This window comes from Desarmillaria tabescens (genome assembly GCF_030435595.1).
Source record: "Desarmillaria tabescens strain CCBAS 213 chromosome Unknown EV420scaffold_8, whole genome shotgun sequence".
NCBI classification, from domain to species: Eukaryota; Fungi; Basidiomycota; class Agaricomycetes; order Agaricales; family Physalacriaceae; genus Desarmillaria; species Desarmillaria tabescens.
In genome coordinates, this window is record NW_026848307.1 from 1,328,637 (window position 1) to 1,355,980 (window position 27,344).

Sequence of the window (27,344 nt, forward strand, 5' to 3'; positions counted from 1 at the left end):
TCATCAAGATGACGTCAACATATGGGAATATCACAGTTCCACATTTTGGGCGTATACATTATAATTTTGGATACAAACACGAAAGCAAAAGCAAGGAAAAACTGTAGTCCCAAGCTTGACCTCATGATAAAAAGATAAAATCCATAATAAAACAACCCAAGAAAGTAAGAAGAAAAAATGGTACCACAATAGATAATTAGTGATAAATCATGCTATGAAACGCTGACTGAACTCTCCAAGCCTGCCTTGCTGACCCTTCGCATTGGCTGAAGCGTAGTCTCATCCACCGGCGCTCGTCTCGCATGTCGATACCGGCCCGTCGCGTCCTTGATCTCCACTTCCTGCCCAGAATCACCCATTACTCGCATCTCCATCCCGCCTGCGCTCAACGGCCCGGGCTCCCCACCCAGCAACGCAGGTGGCAAACTCTCCCTCACGTGTCCGCCCCGTCGGTTCCCAGCAGCCACCGCGTAATTCATGTGTCCGCTCCCGCCGCCCCCGTCCCCGTCTATCCCATCCCCATTGGTCGAAGGCGGTTGCACACCCACCGACTTGCCTCCCAACTCTTCTTCCTCAAACGACATCAGTTCAGAGACGAATCCAATGTTGGGAGAGATCCCTTTCCGCCTCTCGAGCACAAACGAGTACGCTCGCGATAGTGTCCAGTGGTTTGCATGTATTAGGTATGCCATGACGGCAGTTACTGACCGCGACTTGCCAGCTTTGCAGTGCACGTACGTTGGCGACGAATGAAGTCTGGCGTCATCTATCGCTACCACGTTAACGCCACCGACACGTCGATCAGAAAAGCGTACGGCACTCACCCAAAATTTCACAAACCTCCCTAACACCCTGGGCGATATTCTCCTCCTCAACGGTATCCCTCATCGGGATTTTGAAATATCTGTCAAACTCGTTCTTCAAACGTAGTCCGTGATCGTCAGCATCGCACTCTGCTGCGATGTTCAGAATCCTCTGCACTCCGAGATCCCTTAGCTCCTTTACATGCTCTGGCGATGTCAGCTCCGGTCCCAAGTACAAAAAATTGGGTAATATTGTCGACACGGTGAACGGCGGGAACGGTTCTTCAGTGGTGGGTGGCTGGTCCTCCGGGCGTGCCGTGTGTGGTGACGGGGGCACGTAGAACCCTTTTGGTGTGCCTGGCGTATGCGGTGGAGTGAAATATGCCGAAAAAATTTCAGCTGACGACAGAGGCGATGCGGGAGACGTCACCCAGTGGGCTGAGGCAGGTGGGGTATGATTCGAATGAGCAAGATTTAGATGTGAGGGCGATGGAGGGTATAGAGAAGTTGGCGGGACGGAAAGAGTAGCAGACTTTATGGGCACGGTGCGCACATGCAGCTTGGGCAAGGACAAATTGAGCCTTTCAGCAGATTTTGTGTCAAGACGACGAAGGTTGGGCACACTAGGCCGTCGAGGTGGAGGTGGTCGTCGAAAAGTAACTTGTGAAGGCGGCGGTGAAGGGGAGGCGTCCATGACGTTCACATTGGACGTCTTGTAATTGGATGTCATGGGCATCAGAGGTAGTGGAGAACGTGGCGGAGCTGTAACGGTGGACGACATGAAAGAAGAAGAAGAATTTTGCTCAATCTCGAGCGAAGACTTTGGATGAAAAGGTTTGTTTGTAACAAGCTGAAACAAACCTCCGCCTTTCGACCCTGTATTAGCCGGTTCGTCCCCGAAGTCCAAGCCGCCACCTGAGACGATAAGCGTTTCAAGATCAGGGTGATGACCTGCGGATGAAATGCCGCCAATGAGATAATCAACGTTACCATAGCTTAGCAGTGGCTGTATCACAGAAAGCAGTGCCCAAGCTGTGATAGCCATGTTCTCTCTATCTTTCTCGTCCATCTCGTCGTCGTACACAACTACATCCCCGTCCCAAGACCCTCCGGGCCGCATCAACTCGTCCCACGCCGCCTTCCCTTCTTCTGTGGTAATAAACTGACGCAGCGAATCCAAGGACTGGAACCCTCCACCAGGTTTGCGACATCGTTTCAGAATGAGCGACGGAATCGCAACGTTGATACTATGCTTGATATGGAAAGACAGGTGTACGGCGGGCGGCCGAGTGTCGACTAGAAGGGGCCGGGTTGGGGCTGTCAGCCGCTCATATAGACAGCCAGGGTCGACAGAACGACTCTGACGTTGTTGCGGAGATGGCGACCGGGGTAGAGACGACGAATCAGAGGCACTTGAGCCAACCCAGCGAGCACTTAACGGTGAGTCCCGTGCATCTGATGTTGGTGTGAAGTACGAAGAAGCCGTACTGGATGCCGGACTGGCGACCTCTTCCCTTACGGGATGAGGCGAGAAGGATCCGAATGAAGAGCACATCTTGGCGCTATTGAGAGAAGCATGCGAACGAATAGGCCGTAGACGGAGGTTCTTCTGAACGCTCTTTCGCAATTGTTCGAGAGCTGCAAATCCCTGGTTGATATCGTCGGAGGTAGCATCCTCGTCTGATGAGGAGAAACTGAGCATGGGTGCCATGGGAGAGGTTGAAGGGGAAGAATCGCCCGAGTCGAGTTTGAGAATGTCGTCGTCCTCCTCGTCTGAGAGGTCAGTGGGAGAGTCGGCTTGGATCTGTATCGAGGAAACAGGTTTTCTTTCATTGGTAAAGGTAAGATTTGGCGGTCTGAGTCGCTTTGGTAAGTTGAAGGAATGGTCGAGGGCATTCTGGGGTAACGACATGGTAGTCAATGTCAAAGTCACGATTACCGAGGCAGCAATGATCACATCACTTGACGGTGATTATTTTGTAAAAGACCGTTCTCCTCATCGACCGACACGACGTTTGTATCCCAATAATGTTGTCCGGCTGCTCTTTCGCGAATCCTATACAGATGTATCGCGGTCATCGTCCATAATGCTATTTGGCCGGTCGCTAGGCTGGGACGTTGCGACGAAACAATGATGTCATCACATATCGTCCGACGCCGGACCGACTTTCGCCCGGCGCACGGTCTGACGTCGGTAACTACATGCGGCAGCGAACAGCGGCGCCACCTAGCACTGCATGGCCAAAAGTCCGAATGCTGTAGCCTCTCAAAAGTCTCTACCATGCCTCGTCATCCAGCAATGACAAATCCGTTGACAGAAGAACGGACACCGCTTTCAAGTTGCCTCATCGTCATGCGTCGGATTCAATGAAAAGAAGTTATTTTGAACGGTATGTAGACGTGGAGTAGCGAAAAGACTCGAATTGTTCATGATTCTTGCCAACCGAGTCGACTTCAGGGCAGGTCGAGGACAACGATAGATGATTAAATAAGATTATCTCGAATCTTCCTTCTCCACATGTACCTTAACAATATTTGGCAGTTGTCCTGAATGGCCGCCTCCCAGACTTAGCCCATGCAACACCTTCTCTTTCATCTATCATTCAACTTGAATGTTATCGATACACCTCAAACACACAGCATGGCGATGGATAAAGCATCTAATGTATCCATGGCCATCCAAGTTCCAGCCAAAGGTCTTAGGGGTAAAACACCGCGTATGATTTACAGGCACCGAGGCGCGCCTGTAAGTACCCATCATCAATATCTGAACTGCCCCTGGTCCAGCCGGGCTTCATGTTACTTAGCGGGACGAGCTAGTGTTTTGAACATACAGAGATCACACATAAGCGCCAGAACAACAAAATAGAGAGTGCAAGATAATGTTTGATGTGCTCCGAGGCGATGTCATTGTAAAGGTGCGTTGAGTCAAACGACACGAAACGAAACAGCACAGAAACACTCCGGAAATTAGTAAGAGAGACAATACCAGGTCGTCTATTTCAGCCTTGAGAACTTGACCGGAGAAGGCAATAATGGTCAGAGTACATAAGAAAGCCAACGTTTCGGAAGTACACGTAAAGACCTCAAGATGCCCATTGGTCTCTTGATATAGCCCTCAGCTATGATCACAAATGAGTACGAATGCATGTGTTTTACGCCAAGTCAGCGAAGCCATGCTAAATCGACGTGAGTTTTTACCATTGGACTGACTATCCGAAGCTGAGTAGAGTCTCGGACGAGCTTCAACGTCGATCCGAAGTTCATCGGGGGAAGAGAGTTGGTCTAGTCTGAGTGTATTGGTCTACAAATATTAACACCGGTATTAGCTGAGATTGAGAACCGACGAGCCAAACCTCACCAAGAGACACGCAGACGTAATAGGAGATGTAGAATGAAGAAGTATCCCACGAAACCCTCCAGCCATGATAAGCTAAAATAAGACCGGTATATCACAGACAGCGAGCCGTGGCAGAAAGAAGAGAGGGGATCGAGAATCCCAAGTCTGGTGAGAGGAGTTCTATACTGAGCATCGACGGAAGTGCATGAATGCAGACCGTTTCACAGAGCTTTGATGATGAGAACCAGAGACATTTCGAACTTCACATGATAACCTGCCCATTTTATGACGCATAAGGGTCATTTCCACTCAAACCCACTACCTTCAACAGGACGGCGGCTATCAGTCGTGCTTTCAATACATACGGAGTCAAGAGCTTACCTCTGAGTCTGAAACACACCCAAAAGACGCCGGAGCTTGTCATGATCAATGGAAAGAAGCACCAGTAATTTTAGACGTTGTCGGTAGTACTGTATACCTTTCATTCAATATTACGGTAGAATCTCGGGACTCTGGCCCTGCTTATAACTTTTGATTGAGCTGGTCCTCGGAGGTAAATAAAGACACTCTTTATGAGAAGCTCTACATCTTTGAGCCTATCGTTCAACCTGAAGTCCGAGTAAATAGCACTTTAAACACCGATAACCTGGCACCTACAACTTGAACGCCGGGTCGGCAACTGCTCGAATGCTTGGTATAACATTGACAGCCAAAGAACTGCGCCACTGTATCAATTGAAAGATTGTGACAGTCGCATATCTTGATAATTCATGGCGCTTCGCCATTCTCGTTCAAATATCCACATCGCCAAGCAAGTCGAATGTACTGCAAGCGAATGAATGACCTCCAAAAGGCATATCAAAGTAGGATAGAATAATCCAAGAGATCGCGGCCAGGCACCGAGGAGTTAGAGAGAACGCAAGCACTTGATCTCAAGCAATGGAGGGAACCAACTAGGGGAGTATATACCTGTACTCGAGCGGCGAAAGAGCTGTCGTCAAGGACTGGGTGCCGGAACCTCGTATGATAAGGACCAAGAATGTGTGTCCAGGGGGTGTTTTCTCGAACCCGGTTGGCTGAGGCTGATCGCGACTACAGCGTACTTGGACCATTGGGAGAAGTCGGCGCCGAGGGGTGGCGAAAGAGCGAGATCGCCAAGGGTTACTCGAATGGAGGCTGAGACGACGAAAATCCATATCTTTAGAGAAGCCATCGCGACTTGCAGCACCTGGTAAGCGGACCGCATAGTTTGCGCATAGTACAGTAAGGCGATCTGGGCCTGCTGAACATGAAATCAAAATCATTCAATCAATGTCAGACCTTCAAACAATAATATTCCATGATGTGTGGAAATGAAGGGCCAGTCACGGCGATGTTCGAGTGGGAAATTCGACAATGGAAGAGAAGAGGTTCTATCGAGAGCCTTTTCACAGACGCACCAGCTCCCCCCCCCACACACGTTCGTTAGATCGATTCACTAAAGGAGATCGCTGGATCCCGGCTTCGCTATATGTAAACTGGATGCGAAAGCTTGACGACCGCTGCGTCAACAAGATAGGGCATGGGTACAGACGAGGGCCTGGTCTAGGCATCAGAGAAGCACACTTCACATCGTAGTATGTCACCCGCTGTGCCAAGCAAAGACGAAAGTGCAAGCGCACAATGGCCTCGCCTTGGGAGGCTTGCTTGCTCTCGGACGGACGGACACACGCACTAGAGCACACCTTCCTGTCACCCGGGGCCTTCACCGCAGGGTATCGTCGTGCCAATCAAAGATGGGTCTTGGTACGTGGTTCGTGCGTCGACGGAGCTTGCCAAACGGGTCCTCATAGTGATGAAGAAGAAGAGGTTCGTGTTCGGGTATTGCCATGCAATGAGAAGATCAGTCTACTCAATCAGTCTTCGAGCCTTCGGTCCGGGGTGATGGTGGTGCTCTGCAGCGGTGTCAGGCCCCGCGAGGTCGGATTCAGTGGGTGAACAAGAGAGTGGGAGGTCATTGCCTTTTCCAGTGAGACTCGTATTGAAACTCCGGTCGTCGGCCTTGCTACTTACCATTTACCGCTAGGCAGTGTTCCCTTCCCTCCGGCAGAATAGTCACCATCGACCAATACACGGATGTACAACCAATCCCATCCTGGCCTCGAGTATACCCTAGAAAACATGTGTATATTAATTTACGGACGAACGTAAGCAAGTTCAAGATATTATCCACTCATGTCTTGAAGTTTCCCCACGATTTTCACGATCTTCATGTACGTAGGCGAGAGAATTAGACATAGGAACGATCTCGGGAGCTCGGCGATCTCGTGGGCATTATTGGTCCTCTTTTCTCTCAAGGAGATACCTCTTCGTCATAGCAAGTCGCGTCCCTGTGCCACGCCGCCAATAGCTGTCCTGACCTCGGATATCCCTGGTAAATTCTCCCGTGGGCATCCAGGTCCCACTGACCTCGTTGCCTTCCGGTCGTACGATTCCCAACCTAAACTCATGCCAATCACGCGTCTCCATCTTCGAATTATCCCATGCCCCCCTACAACCACGCCAAGGGAAGAGCAGGACCTGATAGCACCGAGAACTTTGATTCGCGAGCTCCGAGTATATAGGACGAGGATGAGTCCACGGGACCAAAATCGATAAGAGTTGGAATTTCAAGTGTTAAGTCCCCAGCTGACGCCGTGGATGATAAGTGGTGACCCAGAGGGTGGAATATTCCATTCGGGGAATTCCGAGTTCGGTGGACACATGAACTCGCTACGTCAATTGATACCGTTTAGCATATGGAGAAGGCCGTATGGAGACGAAAGCCGTCGAGTATCGGACTCTAGAGCAAGGATCATTTGTTGGACACACAAGGGGTGGCGCCGCGGTATGCTAGAGAGGAAGTTGGACGGATTGATGTTACGCTTTGTTGGATGAATACACCGTACACCATTGGGTGTACACCGATCAGGCAGAAAGACAAAGCGCCCAAAAATAAGGGCTTATGTATACCGGTCGAGAGCAAAGGGAGAGAGTACAACAAGATTTGATGCGACAGGAACCGAATCCTCGGAGAGGTCGGTCGTTTGAGATGGGATGGAATAACAAGGCCACACAGACGTTGAAATGGTGGAGACGACATGGTGGGATTGCAACTCCGGTGTAGCTACGATAAGTAAGAGAAGGATGAGAGTAAGGCACCAGAAGAAACGCGGTAGGCTAAGTTTAACACTCACGGATGTAGAACAGGCTGAGAAGAGAATCGGAAACCAGGCCCAGACATGAACCGTAATGAAAGGTTGAAGGGAAAGGCAACTTGAAATAACGGGGATCGGCACGGTTCACTTTGGATACCGTGAAGCATGGCCGGACAGTGCGGTACCAAGTAAGTACGGACTCCGTTATGAAAGATTGTTCTACATGAACAATGGAAAGTCGGACTGATTCGTGTTGAGAGAAGATAAGAAAAAGAACAGGTGATATTTACCGTTGTGGGTGTACTGTCCAGATTCAAGACCATATTGTACACAACACGTACGTACATAGGCCATTTGTAGGCCATTAATCAGTGGCTTGGAAATCGGCGATAGCAAGGTGGTCTATTTAATTAGCGACACGTATGATTGGATCTAATAGTAAAGCATTCCGTAGCGCACATTGAGACGGCGGGTGAAGAGGGCGAGGCTTGGCACGAAGCTGTGGCACTGAATTGTCAGAGGGATTTACGCCGGCAACGCAGCATTGTTCCGATTCGAAGGCGGAGTCTGAAAAAAAAAAGTGACAATGTCACAGATGTTACAAGGGAAACTAGTCACGGCCACAACAGAACCAACCTTCGTTAATAAACGACCATCATCTTGCTCGCCATGATGAATTCTCCCTGCTAACACAAAGCTTGTCTCGTCGCCGCCGCTATGTTCTCTCCCTCCCCCCGCCCAATTCTTAAGCGCTCGCCGTCGCAGCACCCGCCCCACGCCGTCCATTTCCCATCGTCGCCCCTCCTCACCCGTACCTTTGACGCCCATCCTCGCGAGTCTTATGACCGCTCACCTATTGTCGTGTCGCCCAATTCTTGCGCCCTGCCAGAGCGTGGCGGGCGCTGTTACACCCTCGACGACAGCCAGGCCTTTTACAAGGGTCTCCATCCTCGCGCCCTAGCCCCCGTCCCAGATCTTATCCCAGACCTGTCTGGCTCAAGTGATGAGAGCGACGGTGTGGCAAGTCCTCCCCCAGAGGCATATTATTTTCCCCGTACTTCTCCCCCGAAAAAGTCAAAGCCGACCTTCTCCGATGACCTACCATTCCCCCCTTCACCCCAGACGAAGAAGAAATGTGCAGCAAAACGGCGTGCCATTTGTAAAGCTCGGGAACGGGAACGAGAAGAGTCCGGTGGTTGTCTGGACGGCTTTTAGTTGTCGCAAGAGCAGAGTCGAAGTTCGAGCAGTATTCTTATTATTTTCGCCTTCATCATCATCACTTCCCGTACATACCACACTCTTAACGACGCCTATTATGACCTCTCCATTATCCGACATATACCAGTGACAATCCAATACTGTACTACCACCACTAGACGTATTGCATTGCGTTGCCTCCGTTCCTTTCAATTTGCGAACCTATGACGGAAAGGAGCACAACGCTTTACGACCAATTCAGCCAATTGTAAAGTTTCAACGTTCCGCCCTCTTCCGCTCCGCGTGGCTATGCATCTTGGCTCAGGTGTCTAGAGGCGCCAACTATGATGTTATCCCCTCTGGTCGCTGTACAGGTATCTCGGTTCAACGTCAAATAAACATTTGATCCCAACACTTGGCAATTCTTGGTATCTATCTGTCACTCGGTCTGTATCTTCGTCGCTACCGCAACCATATACAGCAATTTTCTCAAGTCTAGCTCTAGCGCAATTCATCCGACTGTTCCGCACTCCCTGACATAGACAGGTTATTGAATTCCCGAGACCTGCCGCGCGCCCCGTGTTCCGTCGAGGTCCAGGCGAGACCGTCTATAAATGCAACGTTGCAATTGTGACAAAAATGCCACTTTCCGCTCTTGAAACGAGGCTGACTTTACGCCCATGGGACCATTTCTGCAAACGGAATTCAACCGGAGCTTGGACAAATTCAAGTCGTCATGTACTTATTCTCGTCTCTGTTGAACTCTGCTCTAATCTATCTCGGTCCCTGTGAGTCCCTGTGCTGGAACAACTTTGCCCCTGTGGCCCGTTCACGAGGAGGGGTAGAATGGACAAATTCGACTCTTCCATCTGAAGCACGTCATCCATCGATTTTTCCTCTTTCAACACAATGTCTCCACTACGAAGCCTCGAGGCCACTACACCGACACACGCATCTTTTGATATCTATCGCAACTGGAGCCTAGCCATTATTTATCTCCCTATGGTCCACTCTCTTTCTCAGTCCGGGCCGCATCCGAAATGCGCCACACTCGCTACTATTACTCTATCTCTCTTCTAACTTTCGTAACTGATCCGGGACTTTTTCTTCGCTCAGTGGCGCGGACCCTTACTTTTAGACGCGTCTTTGGATTGCCTATATACGTGCATCACCGCTTGGCGATCGACTCGACGCTCTTTCACCTCTTCGCCGTTCTTAGCTCGGATATGAATGATGACTTGGCGCCGCCAATTTCCTCTAATGGCCAAGGAGGCCCCGCTGATTTTTCGTCCGTGGGTCAGGAGGACAGACGCGTATTCTTGGCTGACGAGCAACCTTTGATCCCGAATTCTCTTAACCTCCTCGGTGCCTTAATCTTGGCTCGGGACTAAGCCACGTACTTTCAAAAAGGACGTAAGGATAACACTAGCGCCCACAACATTTTGTTTCTCTGTACCGCCTCCAAGTCTCGTAGTTTTGTGTATGAAAAAACTTGTAGACAATCTTGCGCTTGAAAGCTGTGCATTGAAAAGAGGGTTGCCGTCGTGCCGATGCTCGGAGTTTGATTCGAACGCTTAGATCCGAGTTCCTTTTTAAGCTTCCAAAGCGCCTTCCAATGGGACGACTGCCTCTGTCGCGGACCAGTGGAGCTGTTGTATGTCCGTGATATCGGGTGCTCCGCTGTCCAAGCTCAAGTTTCATCCTATGAATCATGATCCTTGAATCGAAGGAAACCATCTCATGACTTTGTTCATAGTAAGCGACACCGAGCACGGAGGCTGATGCATTTTCTATCCTTGTCAATGATTGCGGGTTACACGTTCATTGAATAACAGCCGCTGAAGATTGAAACTCTCTCAAGTTATATCATTGTTCGTGTATACCGGGGGAACTCGCATGCGATTCCGCAAGAGTCATCACCCGGGGGACCCGTGGAAACTCAACTCATAACAGTTGATGCTCTTCTTGGAGGCTCGTATGGTTCCGCAGAACATGTTTTAGCGTTGATGTTGCTCCAAAGATAGCACAGAAAACGGGACGCACAACATATCGAGGTGTCCTCGGAATGTAACCAGTCCGGATGCAAAGGTGATTAAGGAAACTCAGTCTCCTGGAGGTGGAAAGCATATCTCGTTCAATGGAAGACAAGGTCAAGGACCAAATTGAACTTGAGCGGTCCTTCGACTGCGATATAAGATCACTTTCCTCAAAGCGTCACAGTTAAATATGTACATATCTTGGCACCCATCATGAAGCACCCACTGAAGTTCTACAGAATGGACGAGAAGCGGGACCATCAAGGTCAGTCTGTCATGATTACAGGCTGTTATTCCCTCTTTCTTCACAGACATTCAAGCTTCTTCAGCGCAAGAAGACGCACGTTGGTGTTGAAAATCGCACATGGTAAGGCCCTTTGAAGGTCTCGACTGAGCGCTGAGCAACGAAGTCAGACGCCCGTCAAGAAGCTGTTCGACCATCATCAGCTTTGCCAAGTAATTCTTTAGAGAGGAGATTGCAACGTGAGGTGCTCGATATAGTGCTCTGTCAATGAAGACAAGGCGAGTAGAAGTTCGAGGGCAGCATCGACTCATGGCACTCGTGAAGTGTGATCAGCCTCCCACGCCCGCGGCGAACAAGCTGGGGTCTCATACTGCGTGCAGCTATGTTATGGAAGATTTATTACCTAGGAAACACGAAGCCGTAGTATAATCTGATGAAACGGATGGTAGAAGCTAAAGCGCTAATCGTCCAGCCTGAGTACATGGAATTTATCCCATAAATGACGAAGCCAGTAGTAGTACTGCCTCCTGTAATTATATCTGATCCGAATTGACCCATATGCACCGTCGCCTCTGGAAGGTATTTGCCGAAATTTGAATATCAATACACTCGCTGAAAGAGAACTCCTTCCCTCCTTCGACGTCGAGAGACTTCTAACGCACAATTAACGCCACCCAGATCTCCCACTTGAGAACCTGCACTCGGCCATTCACGTTATAGCCGAACGATCCTACGAGGATTGTTCAAGTAATGTTGATAGTACGGTTATACTGTACCTCTAGTTTCGGCGACATAGATGGTATATCTTTGTTCACAGCGAGGATTTCAGCTCAGGATGATGGGCACTAGGACCATCATGGACTACGGTCCTCATAAAGCTACAGAAATGTCAACAGCTTAACTCGTATGGCGCTACATAACATTGCACGCTTATCAGTGTCCTCTGACCCATGACGTCATACCGAAGAAACTCAATCTACAATATCTGCGTGAAGACCTGCCTTATCTTTCCAGTAAATTTCGATTGCCGCGTGCTTCCATTGCTGTGCCACTGTTCTGCATTCGTGCACAGGAAGTGTAAATATGGAGGTGCTGCAACAATATTGCTGTACGATGGAAACATAGGTCATGAGTAGGCAGTACCCAACGTCATCATATTGCAGAAAGTCTACAATCCAAGCGGCGTCTTCGAATGGCGCCTTACATCGGTCCATATGCGACAGGTCAGCGCCCTTAATACGCAATTTCGTAGAGCCCGAAATTGTTTAAGCAACCACGATAGTTCCGAGCGTGCGAAACACGTCCATACAACCCTACAAGAATACGCCGCAGCGCGGTCACAAGCATGCGCTTCAACCAAACGGTTCTCCTCCATTATGGTATGTAGAAAAATGCGTCGAAAGGAGCCAGCTGTCCTTCAGACTGCCTGCAACCGTCAAAGTAGCATAGGTCCTTTTTGAGACGTGGGATAGAGAAGATGTATATCTCCTTGGATCAAGGAATGACGAAAGTGAAATGAGAGATGATTTGTTGCAAAGGCCTCGATATGAAGTTGGGTTTGAACGGATTTGGGAGATGGCCATCCTTGCTTAGAGAGACATGTAGAGCCGCTTCTCAAAGCGCCTTGATTTATCAGATGACTGTAAATAGCCAGTTTTCTTTCTTCAAGAAATGGACACAGCCGGAATGAGCCACAGTCGATGAAAGGACCTTCATCCAACGTTGGCATTACTTTACAGAGATCAGGTCAACTGATTAACATCTGCAACATCGTTCAGCTTACGGCGAAATGGACGAAGCGATAGTAGCAGCCATAAGACCGTTGTGTGCGTGTACACGCGAAGAAATATCGGTGAATGCTGGGAACGGAATGGCAAGGCCGGCGACTGTGGGGACAACCGATCACTCTAAATGTCCGTCCCAACTCTTGTCGTCAAACACAAACTCGCTTGGCAACCGAACGAATGTCCCGAACTTTGATGTAAGAACCTTTATCCAGCTCATTCCCGCCGCCCACTCACGATCCGAAAAGTCGTAGACGCCATGCTATCCACCACTCCCGAACTGACGTGTTGTAGCCGCGAGACAACGTCCGCCTGGTGGTGATCGCCGCCGCCACCCACAAATCCAGCGGCGAAATCCACTTCGGGGAAGTATGTCGTGTAGCTGGTCTGGTTCCACATGGAGGTGAGGACAATGAGGACGTAACAACTAAGCAGGACGGAGCCGCCGAGGACCATGAACAGGATCCATGAGGTCTGCGATAGCTGTAGTCGATCTCGGGTATAACATGCAAACCCGCGGGTGAAATTTAAAGGCGCCGATGCGGGAAGGTTGGATCCTGAACGAAGAGTGTAGGCTAGGAGGTCTGCAATACAATGCAATAAACATGTTGATCTTTTCTTCACGTTGAGAATAGCATACCTTTGGCGTGCTCGTATGCAAATAGCGAGTTGCTGGTGCTTATGAGACGGACCATCGTGTTTATCATAGCATTCGGGACGGAGAAAACGTCGGATACATTTCCGTATGCTCCGTCGTATATCGAAAATGTGAAGTTTCGAAAAGCATCTACATCAATAGAAGCAGGAAGCGGGGCGTCGCGGTCTGCGGGAACTGGCGCCCACGAGCTATTAGGTGTGAGATCCATCAATCCTGACAGCAATCGTTTGGAGATGAGCTGAGAGATCCGAAGGTATTGTATGTGTGGGCATACCTGGGTGTTGATAATAAGGTATCTCGATATCCATGACAGAGCCATTCTTCAAATCGTAGACGGGAGACGCGGTCCGCTGTTAAAATATGTATCGTTAGATTCATAGCTTGGCGCATCAAATGATCAATTAAAAAAACCCACTTTAGTCACAGTCATGGAAAGATTCAAAGGCGGGTTGGCCATGACGGCTTCCGAAGCACCGTGAAAACCCAAACCGGTGTACGAAGGATCATCAAGCGCAGCGTGACAATCGCCGGTCGCGATGTTACCGTCGACTCCGCCACACACGGCGATCTGAGCCAAAATCGTGGTGGAATCATCACGCGCTCCGTTATCCAACGTGCTCAAGCAGATGCGCAACGCGACGTCGTTTACCCCCGGCTCGGAATAATAGTAGGGCGCTATCCATGCCTGGCATTCACCGCTATTGAAGTGATGTCCGTACGCGTCGGGATAAAACGACACAATCCATGGTGTCTCGATCATTGGCATATAACCTGTCCGTCCGTCATTATCCTGATCCTCACTAAACCAGTTCTGTGAACCAAGACCATATCCAGCCTGTCCGTCGGCGTCGAGATAGTCCACGCTGGTGACGATGGCGTAGGACGAGCAGTTTGCCAAGGAGGCAACAGAGTCAACACTCACGTGGCATCGCTCTTCGGTAGCTTCAATCGGGAAGGTTTGTCGGGGATTGGTCAGGAATCCTTGGAAGCCAAGGGGGTTATATTGGAAGAGACTGCTGTTAAATTCTCCCCAACCGGTAGTTGTCGTGGTAGCCATGTCGATGGTGACCGGGAAGAAAGTAACGAAGCTGATATCGAAGAGAAAGACGACCCCAACGAATGACACAACAATATAGGTGAACATTCGTTTCAGGCACCATAGTCGTGTAGACCAAGAAACCTTTGCTTTCGTGGACAACAAAGCGACTCCGATAATGCTTGTTGCCCTAGATAGTCCCAGTAAAGTACCACCTGATATGCCGGACGGGGACGACGCCCTCTGCCACCTTACCCTTTCATAGCATGCGATCGCCAGCTCTCCCAGGAGAAGCGTCGTTACTGACGTGCTGATCTGCAACAACAAGATCGTCATCGAAGGCGACCTTAGCCGGATGAGAGGAGGGTCAGGCTCCCCTGCGATTTCTCTTCCTCCATGGAAGTGGGTTATCGACCGTGACAAATCGGTAGATGCGTGGGCGAAGAACGCGGTCCAAACGAAGGTGCATGTTGCCAGCAACGCAAGACTGATGATGGACCAATTTCGTGAAAAGAATGTCGGGGGCGTGGGAGGTGATGAGATTGGTGACAAATGGTTGAAGCGAGGGGGTTTCTGACTCTGAGGGGACTTTGGCCAAGTCCACGAGCTTGAAATGCTTGAGGAGTCCATGCACGACTGGCTCAGGTGCTCATAGTGGGGGAAAGCCTTCAACGAGGCTATGGACATGGCATAGGTGCAGCACCTCATGACAATGACGTTCTTATATCTGAAATTGTATTGATACGTCCTAAACCCGTTGATGAGAAAAGAGTGAAGTAAGTAATAGAAAACTGTATCAAGGCACACCTGATACCGCCCTGACAATTGGACCTTGCAATCGTTTGAAGGTTGAACTTGAAAGTGTCCATCTACTGTATAGAAAGGTGATCATCAATTGTTCCTTGCTACAGCATCTAACGTCCAAATGCATTTTGCAGGTTCCGGCAGTTCCGGCCCAAAAAGACCAGGAAGGCGAAACTCGAGGAGCATTTGATGAACATAGCAACGGCGAAGATCCCAGGTGGTGGTGGCAAACAGCCATCAGGCAGCGTAGGGAAGATTGTATCAAGGATCTAGGTAAATGCAGTGACGTTGATCTTGTTGTGGAGTGGCCGATGTGATATTAACTATGCATCTGTTTGATAAAAATTTTGGGTGGGCGGCACTCCATCCGTGATAGGCAAAACGACCAGCGATCCACTGAGACGCTGTAACGACGGTTTCGTAAAGCGTTCGGTGCCACCATCTTCATTGGTTACGTGCCATAGGTCATTGCACGGCCAACGCGGGGGTAGGACACTGAGTCATGTCATTACCGAATTCATAGAGGTTGGTATGAAATCGAGGGTTCATGCGGTGGAGCTGCCGTATAATGAATGGTTCACGAGAGTGCGTAAGGAAGGCACGGAGATTGTTATGACGGGAGGACTAGGCAAGTGGTAATGATTCCTGCACGGTTTGAATGGTTTATTTAATGAAAGACACGAGGGTCTGCTGTGCAGTAATTCGTAAAGTAGGATTGTGCGATTTTGCGTAAGAGATAACGTACTCTGTGCACCTCGGGCTTACATTCTAGCGCTTAGCTTAAGGCTCGAGGCCTTGAAACGAATGACAGCCACATTGCAGAGAGCAATCAAATATCAGTATACGTTCGAATCCTCCTGCAGAAAGTAGCGAAGTAAATCGCCCACTAGTAGGAAGGGCCGCGCACAAACCACAAAACAGGCCTCCCTTCTCCATTACGCCATTTACAACCGAATACAAGAAGTCGAGGAACAGCGACCTGAGATGACGTTGCAGACAAGGAAGAAGCTGAAGAGCGAACCGGCAGTGACCGGCTACTAAATCGACCTTCCTTTCGTGGCCAGACCGGCAAGACGTTGTTGCTCTTTATTCCGACTCTGCTCTATCTGGCTGTTTCCTGCGTCAAATAAAACTTTAGTAGCCGAGGGTACTCGCTCAGTGGCGTTCGGCACCGTTCTCTCAAGAAAGGCCTGGTTCAGATTTCTCTGGCTCACGTCGACACTGGCTGTATCCTTTTACCTGTCTACCTCAGAAAACTCATGGAAATCTGAGCGGGACTCTGATATGCTGCCTCTAAAATCACCCTTGAAAACATGAAATCGACACAACACGTAGCTCACACTCCTTCAAGCTTGGGTTCTATCGGGCTTTGATGCTACGCCTACTAACTTTGCTCAGCTCTCAAAACTTGGAGCACCTGAATCGACGGCTTTGCTTCTCGATGAGAAAAGTTGGTAATCCCTCGGAAATACACTCAAGTCATGCTTATATGTTCATTGATGCTTCGGGAATCTGTGTTTCCAGGTTCTGCTAGATTCTGGGTCCTTCACGGAATACTAAGTAAGCCTTCATATTAGCCAAGTAAATCAGCCAAGTCACCAAAACTTGCGAATTCCATTTCAAGGCTGAAGCTGATACCGTCCATTGGCCATTATTCGTTGCCGACCATTCCCACGATTACTTTCATGAGCCTCTCCAGTGTCTGTGTTGTCCGTCATCTTCTGCTTCGTGTGGCCAGTGTAATGATATCATCTATCATTCTTTGTTTATATAGTGCTGTCTTTCGGACTCAAGTTGACACTAGGCGGCACAACTTTTCCCCTTTGTACCAATCACGTCTATCGTAGTCAAGAAGGCAGGGGGTCCGGCATACAGGTCTTTGCTACGCCTTTGGCCCCGGCTCCTGGTTTTTACAAATACGTGCCGTGTCTGCAACACTTGGTCGGAATGCTTTGTTTCTTTCCTTGGGTGACCGTGACTCTGCAATCGACAAGTTAAGACTTCCGCAGATCCTAGCCTTTTCTTGCTCGTCGAATGAACGAAATGCGTACTAAGGCACCTCCGTGTCGACCACTACCGGTCAAATGTTCATCATGCATTGGAAATATTGACGACTTATTGCGCAGACGCGGGAGGGGACTTGAAGGCGGTCTCCTCAACCATTCTTATCGGCAACATACATGATACCTGAAGCTGAAGGCCTTAGGCCTGACCGAGCACCGGATGTCCGAGCTGAAGGTATTCTCATATGTACGCAGAAAATACAGAAGATTTGCAGACGATAGTACACATTCCGCCGAAAGACGCGTCTCGACCTCGCTTCGTACCCAAAATACCGAGTTCGATTAAGAAATATTTATGTACTTCCTGATTTAATGATGCCGTGGGCGCATCTTCTTGTATGCCGCCAGCGGTGAGCCTATAAACCGTCGGTTCTCCTCTGACCCGCGTCCGAATCTTGCCGCCAACTTGAAAGCTGCTAGACTCAATGATCGCGTCCTCGGCAACTCCCGCCAATGGGATTAAAGCGATTCATCCGTACCCCACACTTTAACCAAACCCTTCACTCAACACCCATCTCATCGAAAAATCATGGTCAAAGCAGTCGTTCTCGGAGCCGCAGGTACGTCTCTCTGACTTATTCAAGGTTTCTGTTGAGCTCAATCGACTTGAAAGGTGGTATTGGTCAACCCCTAGCCCTGCTTCTCAAGACGAACCCAGCCATCACCGCCTTGGGTCTCTATGATATCGTGAATACGCCTGGTGTTGCTGCCGACCTTTCCCATATCTCGACCCCAGCCAAGGTTGAGGGCTACCTGCCGCCAGACGACGGTCTTGCAAAGACCTTGAAGGGCGCGGATGTTGTCGTTATTCCTGCTGGCGTACCAAGGAAGCCTGGAGTGAGAATTCTCGCGTCTTCATCTCGAACTTTTGCTGATTTGGCCATCTAGATGACGAGGTAGGTCTTCTTTCGAAGGCTTGTTCGTGGCAAGTTGTACTGATAACGATATTGTCGCCGTCAGAGACGATCTCTTCAAGGTAAGAGTATCTATACGTTTTCTACCAACTCAATGCTAACAGTATACTTTTAGATCAACGCTGGCATCGTCAGAGATCTTGCGACTGGAATCGCTAAGAACTGCCCCAAGGCGTTTGTGCTTGTCATCTCCAACCCCGTCAACTCAACCGTTCCTATCGTCGCCGAGGTTTTCAAAAAACACGGAGTCTTTGACCCCAAGCGGTATGTCACCTGCCCACTCTCCTCCGCATATTCCATCATTCCATTTCACCTGATGCATCCCCAATTATTTTACCCCTGACCTTCCCCTGTACTGACTGCCCCGCCTCAGACTCTTTGGTGTAACGACTCTTGACGTCGTCCGTGCATCTACATTTGTTGGGGAGCTCACCAAATCGGACCCCACAAGTGTTGTGGTCCCCGTTGTCGGTGGACATAGCGGTGTCACCATCGTTCCTCTTCTCTCCCAGTCTTCTCACTCTCTTCCCTCGTCCTTCTCTGCCACAGACTTGGACGCCCTGATCAACAGGATCCAGTTCGGAGGCGATGAAGTGGTGAAGGCTAAGGATGGTGCAGGAAGCGCGACTTTGAGTACGTGTTTACGCCCATTTTCAGCTGTATCTCCTTGACCGATGGGTATCAGGTATGGCCTTTGCCGGTGCCGAGTTCGCTAACAAAGTCGTGCGGGCCGTCAAGGGTGAGAAAGGAATTGTTGCACCCACCTTTGTGCACTTGGACGCTGCTGCCAAGAAGACCCTCGGTGTTGAGCTCGATTTCTTCTCCGCCAAGGTGGAGTTGGGTGTAAGCATTCTCTGACCTTCTTTCTCTCACATTTGCTGACGCCACCATCTAGTCCGAAGGTGTCAAGACTATTTTACCATTGGGTGAGGTGACGGACAAGGAGAAGGGTCTGATTGCTGCTGCTATTCCCGAATTGCAAGCTAGCATTGAGAAGGTACTCTTGCCATTCCTTTTGTGTATGCTCTTCTCATTTACGTGTCGCAGGGTGAGAAATTCATCACGGAGTCCACCCAGAAGCTCTAAGGTCAGATGGGTTAGAATATGGAAGAAGAATGTTTGAAATTGTACTAAGCTGCTAAAGTGTAGATGGATGTATACGTATATTATACTGTTTTCTTACGCGTTTACCTTGTGTTTCAGGCGAAGTGACCGTGGTATTCTGATCTTATTTTTCATTTGGATGGCCAATTAACTGCGGTAGACCGTTATCGAAATGCTCTGGATTCTCCTCGTTGCGTCGCGCGTAGAAAGTGCGCTATTAACATGAGAGTTGAGTTATCAGTTACATGTGGTAGAAAGTTACTCGGGATCGCCTGCTCGACAGATTCCTGGTTGCAGCTGTACGCAGTTCGGAGTATGAGTGGGGCTCCTTTGCCAAGGTTTGTGAGGTAACCAGAAGAAGGTGCTTTGGTCAGAACCGACTTATTCTTCCGAGGGTAACAATTATAATTTATCCGTGTTGTTGAAACCGCTTCTGTGAACACATGTTCTACATTCTAGGTCCCTAATATTGTGAGTAATATGTAAACGGGAAAGGGACAAGGATAATACGCGTCAGTCGAGTTACCACGATTACCGACAGTTCGAAACAAGTTGTCGGTGAGTTGTCAAGGCAAAGGTTCATTTCGAGGCCGGCCCTTAAGAATCATAGTCACGTGCATTTACGTCACTCTAATCACGACGCGTGACAATATTCATTTCCGACTCTCTTGCTGTCTCCTAATTCCACGAAATGTGCGGTAGATTTGCATTGCATCTCCCCGTGAGTAATACCTCACGGTGCATTCTACAAAACTGAATATTAACAATTGACTCAAAAGCGCGCCGAAATTCGAGCCCAGACCGCCGCTGCCGAATGGATTGATGAAGATAATTTCGTTCCGCGATACAATATCGCGCCTCGAACGCAGGCGCCGGTTCTGCGCCGATCCCAGGGATCAAATCCACAGTCGGACTCCGATTCGCAGCCCAGTACCAGCAAGCTCAGCTCCCAAGACACGCTTGTCTTGCAGACAATGAAGTGGGGCCTAGTTCCCCACTGGTCGAAATTTGAAGATACTAAGATGAACACGACTAATGCGCGTGCGGAGAATCTCGTTGATGGGGGCGGTATGTGGCAGAGCCTCAAGGGAAGGAAGAGATGCGCGGTTGTTTGTGAAGGGTAGGTTTAAATATGTCCTTTAGTGCCAAGAACTAAAAATGACTTATTTAGTTACTACGAATGGCTCACCAAAGGAAAAGACAAACTGCCGCACTTTACGCGCCACAAGGGCGGAAAACGGTTGATGCTGATGGCTGGGCTTTATGATTCTGTCGTCCTAGAAGGTGAGTACCTCTGTCGGGCGATTTTTCCGTTGCCAACTACTCGAAAACAGGTTCAGACACTCCTCTGTGGACCTTCACAATTGTAACTACTGCAGCTGCTCCTGAATTTGAATGGCTGCATTCCCGTCAGCCGGTAATATTGTCAACCATGGAGGCGCTAGACCGGTGGCTCGATACGTCGTCCCGACAGTGGAATGATGAGGTCGCAGGCCTTCTAGGTCCATATGAACAGAAATCTTCGCCCTTGGAATGGTATGTTTTCGTTTTGACACGTGTTGTCGCAACTTACGACTCTGGTTTTAGTTACCAGGTACCAAAGGAGGTTGGCAAGGTTGGCACAGAATCTTCGACGTTCATAGAACCGATCGACAAGAGGAAAGATGGCATCGAGGCCATGTTTGCTAAGCAGGGAGCCAAAAGGAAAGGTCCCCCCGAGTCCTCAAGGAGCAAGGTAAAAACGGAGAAGTTTGTTTCGAAGGCCGAGAAACCACGCCCCGAAAAGACGAGCTCGAAGCCTCGGCTGTCGAGTGCACATGCAACAAAGGACGAGAGTGATGATGAAATTGTGATCCTGGACGGACCTCCCAGTCATTCTCCGCGAAAGAAGGTAGTTTATACTAGTGTCTGTTCTTAATCTGTATTCGCTAATGGCACCGTATAGATGAAAAAATAGGTTTTGTATCAGAATGAGGGGTGATTTCATGTCAAGGTCTCGGGTTGGTATTTATGTATCATATTGCTTTCTGAATAAAAAGTACGTTATTCTCTAGTCTCTCTGACTGAGTGTACTTCCCAAGGTTGACTTCGAAGTATACCCACCAAGTGCCACCGAGCCCTCGGAAGCCAAACTATCATCAGGGCTCCTGGGTTCAATAAACCTTATCATATGTTGAACAATCTACAAAATTTGATATCGGAGGCGGCAAGCCATAGTTTTTCTGGATATAATGTGCTTGCTAGCTACCAGAGTTACAAGACGTATAAGTCTCAAGATTCGACTAGCTACCATCTATGTTGATCTTGCGTGGATCGTGGCTGAGCTTTCCTTTCTTTTGCCTGGCCTTTCGGTAACTTTAATTATAGTCCTTGTGCCTCAGATTTTTGCTGAGCCCCTTGCGCAGAGTTATGATTTTCCTCCGCATGGAAAACACCGAGTATTTATTAGTAGGTTCACCGCTGGTCCTCCTCAGTGTCAACTTCCGCAGAGAACGAGAGACTAGATTTTACGCACATACTGCGAGCTGCAAAGAAATTTCTGGGGTAACAATGCTTTCGCTTTCATCCGGCGAAGGGTGTGCATTTCATAAAAAGCCATGGGCGCCGTGCCTACGGCACTTCGGCACCGCACCACTTCCATCCTTTCCTCAACCTTCCGCGGTACTGTGAGACGCGAAACATGATGATCATTCAACTCCTTCGAAACAGGACACGCGTAGACTGACAACTCTGGGATTCGGCTTAAGCTCGGTGTGTCAGGGACATCTTTGTTCGATGATCATTGCATTGTGGTCCCTGGCTGGAAATGATATTCTCGGAGCATGCATGAGGGCCAGGTATCTTTAAGCTGAGGAGTACCTTTCCCCTCCGTCTCCTCTCATCAAGCCCCCATGTCTGTGGGGGCACTCACGCCCGACGAACTCGAGCACCTTTACGGTTGTATCAGATACGGTCGGATGGGAAATGTGAGTGTTTCCAGATGCGTATCCTGCGTAATGCTGATCCTAAAGCCTTTCTTTCAGGGCATGCTTTGTGGGTTTCCTCGTTCCAGTTCTCACGCGGACGGAGGGCTGAACTGTTGGGTTATGTCTAGTTGCATGCGCTGCGCTTTTTGTCCGTGTCACAAGTCCTTCCTATACCGCACCTCATTCTAATGCTATGAATACCGCAGCTATTCGACTTTTGTCTGACCTTTTACGACGAGGTACAGACTCTTATCACTTTGGCACCCTTTTCGCGGTTCTTACCATCTGCTACTCTAGTTACGGTTTATTTGGAAGCCCCGGCGCATCACTCTGACCTCTGTGTCATATCTATTGTCCCGGTATCCAGTTCTAGCAACGACGATCTTGATACTACTGCCCGTGAGTACGGCATATCACGTCCATTGGCACTGGATGTTGATTCACATATAGTCTTACACCATACAAGAAGGAAATGAAACACTTCTACTATCTCAAATTGCTATAGGTAATGAAGGCTTCGACCAATGCTACTCCGTTCCGAACTGACAGCATCTGTATCAGTACTTCGTCTAGCTTCCATCGTTTCTTCGGAATGTGAGTTTGAATATCCTTCATTATAGTCTTCTCGACAAAGCAAACATCTAGTCATCCTCGCCGTACGCACTTGGGCCATATGGGAAAAGAGTCGACGGATTTTGATGATTTTGACTGTATTTTCTGTGGTGGGTTAGCCATGCTTCTTCCGAGAAAAGCCGAGGCTTAGTCTCTTGGCAAAGGCCGCCGTGGTCCCGGCGGCAGTAGTCATCGCAAAGGACGTATCAACCTCTGAAGGCGCGTTCCGCATCACTTATTCAGGTTTTTACTTCTGACTTGTCGTCATATATAGTCGATCCAGTCTATGCGGCTTACCCCGAATGCAGAGCCCTAATAAGCACTGTACGTGATGCCTACGTGGTTCCGTATGTGTTAACCATCTTGTACGAGGGTGGTACGTCGAAGCTGATTTCTGAGCGCTAATCTGTGTTCTTACTCTCGCGAAGTGACACTTTCGTTATCCCTGATTCGTATAACCCGGTGGCGGCGGAGGATACCAAAAAACGTTCGAGCACCATTATTAGACACGTTATGGAGGGACGGTAAGTGGATGGCATGCCCTCCAGAAAGATCGACTTTGAATATTATACTTAGGCGTGTTCTACTTTTCGTGGACCTTGAGTGAGTTATTTCAATCGATTTCAACCTACATCGTTGCTAATTGTCCCTGGGTAGTGCTAGGGTTCTTGAACATAGGGTTAGCCGTGCAGTCCACAGTATGTTTCTCCTTTTTTGTTGGGTTACCTGGTGTTCATATCTGTTTTCAAGTCCTCGCAGGTCCGAGTGGGAGGGTCTCAGTAAGTCACATATTTTGTGCAAAACTGCCTCATGAACCCACATGGTCCGCCATAGACTCCAGGCAATCATACACAGCATATTGTCCTGTCGTATCGTCCTTGTGGGTCGGTCCTATATATAAGTCCGTTCTAAATCTTAAATCTTTCTTGCTAGCACTTGGCAGGATCGAAATCCCCGAAAGATATCGATACCTCCGGTTGTTCGTTGTACACTGATGCCGCTATCCAGTTCACAACACGAGGACTCATTGAAGACATACCTCTGTCTGAGCCGAGCCATCGTGAAGCGAGAGATGTGGATAGTCGAGATGTGGAAGCGGCCACTCCAGCCCCCAGAATGGGCTAAAGTGAAGAATATATGATAAGCATCCTACATCTCAGTGTATCAATAGTATTCTTATAGTATCACAGTTGTTTCTTTTACTTTAACTAGTACCACGCTGTCATCATGTCCAGTTCTTTGGTTTCGTATTATATATGAGGATACGTATACCGTTTCGCTGACTCTGGATTGATCTCACATCAGACTAAAATACAACACGTCAAAAATCGAAGCGAAGATATTCCTGTACGTTCACAAATCTCCTTCAATACCGGAAACGCTAGGAACCTGATGAATATCAGGAGAGGTACAAGAGAGGTACCAATAGAGTCCAAAACAACTCAGACAGGCATTCCCATCTCGTCTGCCGACCGGGCATTCCGCCCATTGACGGTCCTATCTTTGTGATCACGCTTGTCTCGGCATACGACAACGCTCGAAGGATGCGAGTCCAGAGATCTCCGGCTTCTAGTTCGAACAGCAAAATCCCCTTCAAGTTGCGGCATGACTGAGAATTCGAAAATTTAGATAGCGCCATCTTGGGAGCGCAAAGGTAACAAGCACTGTTAAAGGGAAAAGTAGACGAACGTGGCGAAAGAACCTCAGAACAATTACAAATGAAGAAAGCGTCTGTCAGATTATGTCGGATCGATGGACCAGTTGATCGACACGTCGACCACTGGAAAGCTATGGCTCAATCTGGGGTCATGAAAGCGAGGGCAAACTGTATGACAACAGAGATTTTCCAGAGCACTTAAGAGTCAAGTAAAACATTAACCGAGTGGCGGGATTTAAGTCTCTCAAGCTGCTTCCGCAAGTTATCCAAAAATAGGGCTGAAATAGTATCGCACGACGCCGGGGAAACCATGCCATTGAAAGAAGTAGCCAAGAAAGGATGGGAAGAGACACGGTTGTCAGTGGAGCAGGATCATCCTGGGAAATGCATCGGCAAAGGAACAAGGGGGTAGATTTGTCTTTCGTAGGAGAGAATTGATGGCAAGATTTTTTCCTAGATGGAAATCGAGAAAAAGTGGATAACAGACTTCTTGAGTGGAGCGACTATGAAGCAACGGAAATTCGCTACCTGTCTACCGTCTCTTCGTTAGTCTGCGACTCTATGGCAAGTTGAGATGGACGGTGTTGAACGTTGGTGGTTGAACTTGAGCAATAGGATATCAGTCATATAGAAGAATATTATGTTTGGCCCCCCAAAAAAATGGTATTACACTATCCACAGTCTATGACTGAGCCTTTCCCATGGAGATTACACAATGCCGGAAGTAATACCTTACTTAATTGAACGTTGGATGGCAACAAAAGCATCGAAAACTTGAAAAAGTCAGTCGCTGTCTAGTTCTCGTGCAAATTCACTTACACGCCGTTCATTTCAGAGGGGATTATTGGTGCATTGGCTAGTACATTTCGTCACTAGCCTCTATATCACGTTCGCCCAAGATGTGACCTACATTTGCGACCCATTTCATTTGGGCTCAGCCCTGTGATTCTGGAAGAAAGACAGAGTTCCATGTTTCTTTCTCCTCTTGTTCACAGGTAGCTGTCAAGTGAGGATTTGGCCGCCAATGTTCAAGTTCAACTAACAGTGAAGTTGCCGACGAGGCCCGACGTTGACGTTACACACGTGGCTCGCTCAGGCCGGCAATTCGGACCGGACCACCCATCAAAACGCGAGAAGTTTTTGACTAGTACGTGCACTCAGTTTCACGTCTTGCAGTATAACTTTAAGGAACCTGAGGAGGATATCACTCATATTCTCAACGTTCCTTTGAAGCCGACACAGCCCTGGGATCTCCGCATCGCAAGCTGGGTCTTCCCTGCTTATATGCTTCCGAAACGATTCGACACTCCTGGCAGTCGAGAACTAATGCTCAGTCAGCATTCGGCAATCTCTAGGATTGATATTGAGCTTACTAAGGCATGGACAGGACTTCCACATTTTCCCACCAAATATATTCATCTTGCTTCGAAAATCTCTTCCTTCTCCTTTGGCTGAGTCATCCTGGGCACGCCCGGCCTTTCTCTGTATGCCCTTCAATTATTGGACCTGACTTACTCAGCATCATCAGACATCTCTGCTCAAATTCGATATGGCCGTCTTAATGCTATCTATGTTGCAATGTTTTCAATACATTTCTGGGCTAACTATAACTCAGATGGTCCAAGTAATCCAAGCCGTTACCTATTCCCGAGGCCGTTCAAGACCTTGGATGTCTCAGAACTTCATATTCTATGTCAAGGCGCGTCAACGACGTCTATAAAACAGCGAAAGATTCATTGGCATTTCTCCAGCTGTAAAGTGCACAACCACCTCAGTTATCGCATCTAATATCTTTCCATGGGTACGTATCCGTGCTGGTTCATGATGCTGAACAGCTAACAAGCATAATTTTCCAATCACCCAGCCGTCCTCACCCAGCTTTTAGCTAAACCTGACAAAGTCGACAAGGTCGTCGATACATTCCTCGCCACCTATCAGCGTGACCACGAGATATGGATGGCTCTGAGGCACACCGATTCGCCGTTGGCGTTCACCACCTTTGATGCTGCTGCTGACGGGGGTCCCGACCTGAATGGACTCCTCCAGTCTCCGCCTGTGACGCAGAGCGTCAAAATTATGAGGACCCATACCAAGGTGACCATTCCAAACACCGAGAAGACTGCTGGTGCGCCAGTAGGGTTGGTCATATTCCTCAAGGCCAAACCCGGCAAGGCCGACGCAGTGCGCGAACTTGTCTTTGTAGGTTTTCCCAAAAGATCCAAGCGGAAATTGATGCTGATATTTGTTTAGTCTACTGTCTTTTCGTTCATCGAAGAGGAAGAGAAGACTCTGATTTGGTTCGGTTTGGAATATCCCGACACCCCAGGTCTCTTCGGAATTCTCGACTTCTTCACGGACGAAGAGGGAAGAAAGATCCACATGGCTGGAAAGGCTGCGCAGGCGGTACTGGCTGCAACTGACGAGTTGCTGACTGAACCTGCCGATTTTACAGAAGTTGATGTCGTTGCAACGAAGATCATGGTGCAGATCTAGGAAGGCATTCATTAGCGGACATACAAGCGTATGTTACGTAGCGTTCTGGCGTTCCATCTAATTACGAATTGTATTGTTTGACTCTACACTCTATGCAAGCCTGAGCGCGCAGCAATGAATGGAAACACCGGCAGGGGTATCTTTCAATTGACCCTTTATATTTGTGGCCGCCGCGTGCTGCGGGATTGGTCGAGACGCCTTGTCACTTGTGATCCATCATGATACAGGTCCATTCCCCTTGACATGTTGACCCATAGGGTATATTAATCAGAAGAGTCATAGCGCTATCTACTTGCTATCGACTGATGCCAGATGGCCCATGTCACCGTAAAACAACATCAGAAAACAGGGACCTAAAAAGTACCAGGTAGAACGCTAATAATATTGTCTATATCGTCAATATGAGCAGAAATTAGGTATATAGTCCGAGGGCCGAAGGAAAATTTGCACGACGGCC

General features: G+C 48.8%; 7 protein-coding genes across 7 annotated transcripts; 5 read left to right on the top strand and 2 right to left on the bottom strand.

Moving 5' to 3' along the window:
- Window position 1: 1 nt before the first annotated feature.
- Window positions 2-3,046, bottom strand: EV420DRAFT_1161873 (uncharacterized protein). Its single transcript, XM_060466153.1, has 2 exons — window positions 825-3,046; window positions 2-766 (listed from the first exon to the last, which is right to left on the bottom strand). The coding sequence occupies exons 1-2, from the start codon at window positions 2,713-2,715 to the stop codon at window positions 213-215; spliced, it is 2,445 nt and encodes an 814-aa protein (XP_060334693.1). The 5' UTR covers window positions 2,716-3,046; the 3' UTR covers window positions 2-212.
- A 5,044-nt stretch (window positions 3,047-8,090) lies between these two features.
- Window positions 8,091-8,357, top strand: EV420DRAFT_1240646 (uncharacterized protein; the record flags this gene model as incomplete). Its single annotated transcript, XM_060466629.1, has 1 exon — window positions 8,091-8,357. A coding segment is annotated over one exon (267 nt), but the record flags the coding sequence as incomplete, so codon positions are not given.
- Window positions 8,358-12,686: 4,329 nt separating this feature from the next.
- EV420DRAFT_1162179 (uncharacterized protein) lies at window positions 12,687-15,526 on the bottom strand. Its single transcript, XM_060466154.1, has 5 exons — window positions 15,082-15,526; window positions 13,654-15,022; window positions 13,513-13,588; window positions 13,221-13,451; window positions 12,687-13,164 (listed from the first exon to the last, which is right to left on the bottom strand). The coding sequence occupies exons 1-5, from the start codon at window positions 15,141-15,143 to the stop codon at window positions 12,797-12,799; spliced, it is 2,106 nt and encodes a 701-aa protein (XP_060334695.1). The 5' UTR covers window positions 15,144-15,526; the 3' UTR covers window positions 12,687-12,796.
- Window positions 15,527-17,556: 2,030 nt separating this feature from the next.
- On the top strand, window positions 17,557-19,587 carry EV420DRAFT_1523403 (L-malate dehydrogenase). The gene is made up of 7 exons (XM_060472292.1): window positions 17,557-17,701; window positions 17,755-17,978; window positions 18,171-18,319; window positions 18,429-18,688; window positions 18,741-18,898; window positions 18,951-19,052; window positions 19,103-19,587. The coding sequence occupies exons 1-7, from the start codon at window positions 17,671-17,673 to the stop codon at window positions 19,139-19,141; spliced, it is 963 nt and encodes a 320-aa protein (XP_060334696.1). The 5' UTR covers window positions 17,557-17,670; the 3' UTR covers window positions 19,142-19,587.
- Window positions 19,588-19,850: 263 nt separating this feature from the next.
- EV420DRAFT_1639385 (uncharacterized protein) lies at window positions 19,851-21,116 on the top strand (the record flags this gene model as incomplete). Its single annotated transcript, XM_060476964.1, has 6 exons — window positions 19,851-19,880; window positions 19,939-20,279; window positions 20,331-20,443; window positions 20,494-20,695; window positions 20,747-21,050; window positions 21,105-21,116. The coding sequence occupies 6 exons, from the start codon at window positions 19,851-19,853 to the stop codon at window positions 21,114-21,116; spliced, it is 1,002 nt and encodes a 333-aa protein (XP_060334697.1).
- Window positions 21,117-21,786: 670 nt separating this feature from the next.
- On the top strand, window positions 21,787-24,134 carry EV420DRAFT_1162442 (uncharacterized protein). Its single transcript, XM_060466155.1, has 16 exons — window positions 21,787-22,125; window positions 22,183-22,192; window positions 22,254-22,273; window positions 22,332-22,364; window positions 22,423-22,524; window positions 22,576-22,630; window positions 22,687-22,719; window positions 22,771-22,847; window positions 22,902-22,956; window positions 23,012-23,113; window positions 23,166-23,261; window positions 23,314-23,340; window positions 23,395-23,435; window positions 23,488-23,516; window positions 23,572-23,617; window positions 23,671-24,134. Exons 1-16 carry the CDS (start codon window positions 22,051-22,053, stop codon window positions 23,860-23,862), a joined length of 993 nt encoding a protein of 330 aa, XP_060334698.1. The 5' UTR covers window positions 21,787-22,050; the 3' UTR covers window positions 23,863-24,134.
- A 2,057-nt stretch (window positions 24,135-26,191) lies between these two features.
- Window positions 26,192-26,887, top strand: EV420DRAFT_1476944 (uncharacterized protein; the record flags this gene model as incomplete). The annotated part of the gene is made up of 3 exons (XM_060469371.1): window positions 26,192-26,195; window positions 26,259-26,593; window positions 26,645-26,887. The coding sequence occupies 3 exons, from the start codon at window positions 26,192-26,194 to the stop codon at window positions 26,885-26,887; spliced, it is 582 nt and encodes a 193-aa protein (XP_060334699.1).
- Window positions 26,888-27,344: the final 457 nt, after the last annotated feature.